At 33.9% G+C, this 8,617-nt stretch overlaps 1 protein-coding gene and 1 long non-coding RNA gene across 2 annotated transcripts; both read right to left on the reverse strand.

Annotated features, from left to right (window-relative positions):
- Window positions 1–1,337: 1,337 nt before the first annotated feature.
- On the reverse strand, window positions 1,338–4,905 carry LOC105311869 (poly [ADP-ribose] polymerase 15-like). Its single transcript, XM_019998735.1, is given in 5 exon segments — window positions 1,338–1,693; window positions 1,748–2,080; window positions 2,134–3,739; window positions 3,788–4,012; window positions 4,074–4,905. Coding segments are annotated over 5 exon segments (3,237 nt in total). The 5' UTR covers window positions 4,863–4,905; the 3' UTR covers window positions 1,338–1,409.
- Window positions 4,906–7,212: 2,307 nt separating this feature from the next.
- On the reverse strand, window positions 7,213–7,511 carry LOC109583408 (uncharacterized). Its single transcript, XR_002185521.1, has 2 exons — window positions 7,301–7,511; window positions 7,213–7,254 (listed from the first exon to the last, which is right to left on the reverse strand). It is a non-coding gene; the product is annotated as an uncharacterized LOC109583408 (long non-coding RNA).
- Window positions 7,512–8,617: the final 1,106 nt, after the last annotated feature.

Below are 8,617 nucleotides of genomic sequence, written 5' to 3' on the forward strand. Positions count from 1 at the left end.
CATGAGTCATGACACCTTTTGCATCATCTAGTCTATGCTTTGTCTTAACAAAATTTTGTCCTACCGGTCAAAATTGTGCTGATATTTTTTGTCTAGGACAAAATTGTGCTTCTACTTTTGTCCTACTCAACATTTTTTGTCCTACCTACCTAGGTTAATAAAATTGGCAGCAAAATTTTTCCTGGGTTTAAAAAAAATTGTAAAAAATTCAATTTTGGTCAGGCCTGATTTTTAAATAATGTTAAAAATTGATAAAAATCTAATTTTGGTAAAAATCAGCTCAAACTTAATGCACAAAATAAAAACTTGTATCTGCATCAGAAAAATTATAAAAATGGAAATTTTAAAAATAATTTTTGGCTTAAGTTTGGCCAAAATCACTGTACTATAGTACAGGGACTTTCAACTGTGGCCTGATTTTTTGGTAAAGTTTAAAATCATAAAAAATCCAATTTTGGTCAAAATACACTGCACTCAAACTTGCTACGCAGCATAAGAACATGTATATCTATGTATCAGAAAAAAGGAGATAAAATAGAAAATTCTCTTCTAGTCATTTTTAGCCAAAGACATATAGATCTAGTACAGGAACTTTGGCCTTATTCTTGAATTATGTTTGTAAAAAATTCAGTTTTGGTTTGGAATCAGCTCAAACTTACTATAAGAACATATATAGGTATCAGAAAACTGTACAATTAATACAGTACTAATTTTACAGTATTGTAGATGTCCTGTAATGTACAATTGTACTAATGGTATGACACTGTATGGCAATTGGGCCTGATTTTTGAGTAACTTCAAGAACATGTATATACAATGAGAAAATTATTAAAATGAAAAATACTCTTTTAGCATTTTTTGAAAAATATTCTGTGTAGTATTATGGTACTTTGTTAAATTTTTGATTAACTTGAAAATTTACTGACAAGAGCCATTCATGAGCACTATGGTTTGTGGGAAGCCTTAGTTCGTCACCATTTGTCTTCAATAAAATTGAAATTGTTGAATGCTCATAACTCAAAATTTGTCCAAAGGTGGCATCAATATCTACAACAGTTTGCTGCACCATTTTGTAGAAAAAATTATGCACCACTTCACTATAAATAATTGCTCATTGTTACTTTCCTTTTTTCCTTCACTTTTTCTTTTTACCTCCTTTCTCTCTTACAACTAGATATCAAATGGGACTGCTCTTAGGAAATAAATTAGATTAGGACTTCTAGTATCAGCTAATGGCTAAGAGAATAGAGAAAAACTTAAATTATTCTTTTTAAAAGCATAATTCAAAGAAAGCTAGTCATATAGATATAGATCTAATAATCAATACTAAAGCAGCAAAATAATAATATTTATACTTATAGAAAATAAAGCTACAGGCCTAAACTAACACACAGTCTAAGTTCATAAATTCATTTATAGTTAACCATATATGCTGGATAGTTTTGAGCATCTTGGTAAACTACAAAAATTGATGGATCAGCAACATTATTAACAGTAGCATCAAAAGTAACATTAGGATCAACTTGAGGATTCTTTGGAGGAGGAGCTAACATTGAAGTATCACCACGAGTAAATTCACCAGTAAGAACAAGAGTATAGTACATGTGACGAACACCATTAGCATCAGGTGATGTGTAACCATGAGAGTATGATGCATCACGAGCAAAATACACTCCTTTTCCATAATATGTAGCTATAATGATATAATAATATAATATATAATATAAAAGTATGTCATTTACTTTACCATTTTTCCCTGCAAAGTTACGATCAAAACCACGTGTGTTAATCTTATCCAGTGTATCAGGACTGGTACCATGCCAGAGCAGTCGTTCATTTTGATGACCCTTAGGATTGTGTTTTTCCATTTCTTTCTTCCTCACTGCATATTGCTTGTACAAGGTCGGGTTCTGTAGCCTTTGAATGCTAAGAATCTGAGTATAGCTTCCAGTCATCGTCTTATTAAAAGCTGTCTCAGCAGTTTTGTATTCAGGACCAGTAGCTGGGAGTGTAACAAAATGAAATCGCTTTTCTTTTCCTTGAGAGTCCTGAGGCATTGGATCCCAGTCATCAGGTTGTTCTGTAATTATCAGCTAAATAATAAGTATGTAACTAGAATATCATATAAAGTACCTTTGGCTTTTGTGAGATCTAGACGTCTAACAATAGCAGTTTTATCAGTTATTTTATCCCTTTCCTCCATTCTGCCAAAATTTATTAAAAAATCATCATCTGTAGCTTCAAAAATTGTTTCATTATTTCGAAAGGCTTGCTCAATTTCATAATTTTGCATTTCATCATACTCTTCTTCTTCTTCATCTGAATTAATCCTTATCCAACAGACAATTTTAGAAACTGAGGCAGCAGCAGCTTTCTTTGATTGCTCCTGAGTTATAGAAGACATTGCATCACGAACTTTATCTTTAATAAGAATAACATCTTGAATAAATCCACGAAGGTTAACTGAATGAAGTACAGGATCACGTTCAATTTCAATATCAACATTGTGATCACTTGCAAATGATTCAAGCTCATGTACAGTTTCATCAGAAAAAGCAGCAATACTAGGATCAGCAATTTCCTCAGTTTGAAATGTTGTAGCGATTGTAGACTGTAATTTCTTCTCTGCTCTTCCAACCATTGACTCTGTCTCACCGTAAATGTGAAGTGTCACTTCTGAATCCAAAGAAAGATTTGCAAGCATTGCTGCAACAACTTCATCTTCTCCATGATCTTCAAATTCTCCATCTTCAATATGAGGAGTTTTAATAGGTTCTGCTTCGATCTTATCAGGATCTTCATCATCACTGCTATAATTAGTGGCAAAAAAAGATTTCACTACTTTCATACCATTGTATATGTAACTCATTAAACCACCACTGGAATCTCCAATTGTATTGAAAGCACCAACAAAATCTTTATAAACATGAGCTTGAAATACAATCATTCATATAACTCTGACATGTTTTGGTTTTGAAGAAATAAACTTTTGTAGTGCCTCAACTATTATTTTCGAAACAGGAGTAGCTGAACAATTGAAAGTTCCTGTACCAATTGCTGGAAAGGATATTGAAGAAAACCTTTTCTTTTCTGCTAGCTCTAAACATGAAAGGACAGTTTTGCTTAAATTCCTCCCACCATGAAAAGCAATGTGAAATACTTCTTTACACTTTAGACTACCAGTAGCTTTTGTAAAAACAACCTTACCCTCTTTTGCTGTTTTACCTTGAGCAACAGCACTGTCACAGGCAATTTGTAATGCTTGCCCGCCTTTCTTTAGCAACGCACCTGACACACCACCACCAACTAGTTTTAAATTTTCTTGAGTTGTGTTAACAATAGCATCAGAATCATCATCTGATATGTCACCTTGTAGCAACTCTAAACTAAGACCATGGGGAAGAGGAAAAGAGCATGTTGATTGACTTGAAGCTTGAACTTTTCTTGAAGGGAACATGACAGGATTAGCAATATTTGTACTGGTAGGAGAGCTCATATTTTTATAGATGGATTGAAATTCATCATAAATCTTCTGATCAAATATGACGAAGTGAACCAACTGAAGTGAAGTCTTTCCTTGATTCTTTTGAAAGAATGATGCTGTTTCTTCCATTAATACTCTAGCCACAACATCATTTGGATACTTCAGATTACCAGCCCCAATAGAAGGCATTGACAAACTCTTGAGTTTAAGACGAGTACATTCTTCTAGACATTTGTATACAACTTGTTTTAATACCTATATATTATAAACATTATGTGCATGATAATGTATCAGTGTATTTACTGTTTTAGCATTTCCACTAGGTCCATCATATCCAGGCAATACAACATGAAGAACATGTTTTGATTTCAGATTATGTCCACCAGTAACAGTTACACTACCAACAGCAACTCGCTTAAACTCAGAACATTCTTGCTGCAGACCAGAACCAGCTTCTTTTAATATTTCTTTAGCCACATATCCTCCAAATCCAAGATCAGTGTCAGTAGTGTTGACAATTGCTTCTTCCTAAAGGATTACATACATGTAAATTGCCATAACTGATACTAATAATTAAATTAGTCTATACTTGATATTGTATAATATCTCCTTTTGTAATTTTAACTGGAGGTACAAATACTGCTGGAGTAGTCTGAGATACTTTGCTTGGTGTTGCAGTTGAAGCAGTCAATGTGGTTGGTGTGGATGATCCTCTAATTTTGCGACGTTTTTCAGTACTGGATGCACTGCTGTTCCCTAGAGGATTTGATGTAGTCTGAATTGAAGGAGCTGCTGCTGATGAGGAAGACATTGAGTTTTGAGTGGAACTATAAGACTGGAAACCTCTTAATTCTCTCTCTGCTGCTTTTAAAAACTCGTTGATGTTATCTTCAAAAATAACTATATTGATATCATTAAGCTGTGAGCCATGGTCAGCACCACTAAACTCAACAATAGCTTTTAAAATAGTATTAGCACACACATCAACTGGGAAACCAAATACACCACTGCTTATTGCTGGAATAGCTATCGAGGTATATCCCTTGGATTTCTCAAGACTTTGACAAACGGCCTTCTTTAATAATGCTTTTTCTCTTGAGTTATCTCCAAATCTATTCCATCTTGGACCCACTGCATGAACTATTGCCTTATAAGGTAGGTTACCAGCTCTTGTAAAGAGAATGGCTTTTCCATCAGAAAGCAATCCATTTTTATCAATATACCTTCTTGAATCTTCTTGGATTGCTGGACCACCTTGCTTTACAATATCAGCAGCTATGCCAGTACCATGAGCTAGTTGGCCATTAGCAGCATTAACGATAACATCAGCTCTATCAAACTCTGTGATATCACCAACTATCACATTCACTCTCTTCATCTCAGGAGTAGTTCCAAAACCAATATTTTTGAAACTTTGACTAGCTGTCATAAAAGGTTCATCATCTCCAGAATTTTTATTATTAATTTCAACTTCTATACAAACGTTAGCTTCATACTCTATACCTTTCAGCATGGTCTGACCTTGAGGATTACTCAAGAAATATTTACCCATTCCTGGACGAGAGATTGTTACCTGTCTCTCTTTCACTGCTGCTTGAAACTCTATAACTTTTTGTTTTGCAATCTCCAAAATATATACTTCTCCTTTAATCTTAATGCATGGTTCCTGGGCTGTTGGCTTTGAAGAGGAGACAATAATAATGCCTTTCTTTTTCAAATCTTCAACAAGATCAGTCCACTTCTTCTCCATTGAAGTTGAATGCAGCAAACGCCAAACTCCTCTTTTAAAATGAATTACATCAGTGACAGAGCAAGCTTCAGTAACAAAAGTATGAAATTCTCTACTAACGTCTGCTATACTGCTACGAGTACTGACTAATGTAAGCTTGTTCTGATGAACAGTGGAAGAAAAGGAATATTTTTTGGCGAGGTTAGTTTGAAATGACACAAACTTTGAATCTGATATTTGTTTTAAAAATGACTGTGGCAAATCAATAGACTGGACTACTATTTCTTGCTGAATGGTTGTTGCTACATGCTCAGCTCTATCAATATGCCTATTTGAGCATAGTAAAAGGAAGAAGAGCTGATTATTTGCACTATGAGAAAAATAAGGAATGACCTCAGGATGACCTTTGAGCATGGTATTAAGCTTTTGTCTTCCTAGTTGGTCATCATGTAAAAATTTCAATGCTTCTGGTTGGAGGTTAACAGAAACTTTACTATGAACCAAATGCTGTGATAACTTAGACTTAACCTCATTAACATTATTCATAGAACCATCAATAGATAATGACAAACGATCATCATGACATTGCAGCTTTACTCCTTTGTGTTGCTGCTGAATTTGAGATAGCGCCCAACCCTTTAAGTAAGCAAAGTCTTCCTGTGAAAGCTCAACCTCATCTACACTTTGTATCATTCTACCACATAGTTCAGTAACATTGCACTCTAGCTTTGTTACAGCATCAATATGACCAGCTATTGCAACTTTATTGTTACCTTGGCCAAAAGCATATTGCAACCCTTCATCACTGCATTCTTTCATGATCATTTGATAAACTAAATTACTAACTTCTTGAGGAACTGGTAAATCAACTTTGGTAAGAGAGCTAGAGATAAACTCTTGCATCATATCTACAGCTTTTTCAGGCCAGTCAGGAGGAGAGGAAGGTGAAGGTGATATTGTAATAATACCAGCATCAGCTGCAGTAATCTTAACTTGAAACTCCATTTCAATGCCCTTGGTAATGTCAGGCTTTAAACGAACATACTTAGCAAGAAGAGGATCCAATGGATGATTTATGGGATTGAGTGGAACTTGAGGAGAAGTAACAACCTCAACAAGAGGAGGAGGTGAAGAAGCATCTGTTTCATTTATGGTTTTATCATCATCATCATCGCTACTATCGCTAGAGCTACACGCTTTGTTATTTTTCTTTGTGTACTTTTCTTGTTTAATCTTCTTAGTTGTGCTCTTTTTGCTACTTATTGGTTTTTCTCCTGTTTTCCTGTCCCTTTTGTTACTTAACTTCTTTTTAGGAGTCTCTTCCCTCTCTTCCTCCTCTTCATCTTCAATTGTACTTTCGTCTACAGAGTCTAACACTGAACATTCAGTAATACTGACACTAGGACCCAGTTTAGGGTGTTTCTTTTTTATAACTCTCTGAATAACTATATATGAGCATGAGTTATATCTAAACATAATATATTAAATACCTGAATGATCATTAAAAGTCACTGTTGCCTTGTCTTTTCCTAGCATCTCAATTTTCTCAACTACACCTTCTCCTCCTCCACTTTTTGGGGTTTCAAAATAGCATTCTAAACCATCCTCTGAAGCAAAGCTTTTGTTGATGCCAGTAATATAAATACTGTAAGTAACTTCACATCTTTCAACAGTCAAGTGCTCCTTTTTTAGCTTTTTTGCTTGTAATTTCTCCATCATTTCATTTAACTCTATTATGTAAAAATAAAACGGTGAAAAGGAATATACACAATACCTTTATCAGTGTAAGATGATTCAAAAATTAAAACAGCAAAACTTGTTCTAGAATCAACTGCGAAATCATCTTCATCTAATTCAAGACAATTCTCAATAAAACAAGATAAAAATTCCTCATCTACTCCTTCTGGTATGTCTTTGATTATTAACTTGTTCTTATCATATTCCTTCACTGGTGGAAGAGGGACATAGTGAACCTCAAGTTTACGAGGAATCTTTTTTATTTTGATTGAATGCTCTCCTTGTGCAATAACAGCTGCTGCATCTAAAAATAATAAATATAAATAATTATAGCTAGTTGGATTTTTTACCTTCTGATGATTTAAACTTGACATGAATGACACCCTCTTCAATAATTTTGATAGATTCAACATTTTTTTCTTTCTTCCCTCCAGACTGTTTGCTTTCAAAGTAAAGCTCAAGTCTATCAGTATCAATATCATCATCAAAAGTGACTTCAATCAAATCAGGATAATATTTTAATTCCAAAGCATCAGGAGTTGCAGTGCTGGTAGAAACACTGACTGGATCAGGTGGATCTGTAAGCTTGATTTCAATCTGTTGCTTTCTAATTTTGTGTTTCTTTTTTAGAAACTCTTTAATGCCTATAAATATATAGGATTGTACTGAAATAATACTATAATAAGATCTAGACTAATTATATCTGAGTGATTCAGTAAAATGTGTCATTATAGTGGCAGTGTTTTAAAGGGATCCAAAAACATACTCATAGAATTTTGTATAATTTTCCTACTGCCATTTTTAAGTCATAGTTTACTAAGAGTAGAATGGGAAAAAGCAATATTTTTGCGTCTATTTGTCCTAATGGCACTTATTAAAGCCCATGAGCCAACTACAGTATTAGTAACGCGGTAGCGTTACTAAGTAGGATTCACCCCACTTCAAAATGGCTGCCACAACTTTTGCGGCCTTGCTATATAGATCTAGATCTAGCTCCAATTTTTTATCAGTCAAAAATTTCATCAAAATCTTAATTTCTCATTAAAATTAATATTTTGTTGATAAAATTTTAGTCATAATTAATACAAATCTGCATATTAACCATGTAGAGCAAAACTGTTGATCAAAAATTTTGCTAAGCAAATATTTTTGACTGACAAAAATTTGGAGCTATACAATACAGATGCATGCTGAATGATGGTCAGTAAGCAGTAGATTGCTGTCACAAATAAATACAGCAATTATGGTATTACAATGGACATACTTAAAATTTTATGAATATACTTAGCACGAAAATGGTAGGATCCTAAAAAACTGACTTGATTTTTTTATAATTAGTCTGTCATAAGCAATCAATTCTTGATGAACACATTTATGCAGTCTAGTTTGAGATGACTAGTAGAGAATCAGTAAATTTTTACTTGTGTGTGGTACAATTTGCTTTGCAAGATTGAAGCAGCTTGTGTTATTGATGAACTGAATAGCTTTAGGAATAAAAAAATGAGAGCACCTATGATGTGAGGACAGGGCCTGCACCTGAGTGCTATTTATAGACCATGTACTTTTTTAATAGTGCTTATATGATGCTGCAGATGCTTCTCATTGATGTGCTTTAGTTTTGAAATCATCAGTAAAAATTGAAAAATGAAGTAAAGGAATGTAAAACA

This window comes from Amphimedon queenslandica, unplaced genomic scaffold, assembly GCF_000090795.2.
Source record: "Amphimedon queenslandica unplaced genomic scaffold, v1.1 AMPQUscaffold_13307, whole genome shotgun sequence".
NCBI classification, from domain to species: Eukaryota; Metazoa; Porifera; class Demospongiae; order Haplosclerida; family Niphatidae; genus Amphimedon; species Amphimedon queenslandica.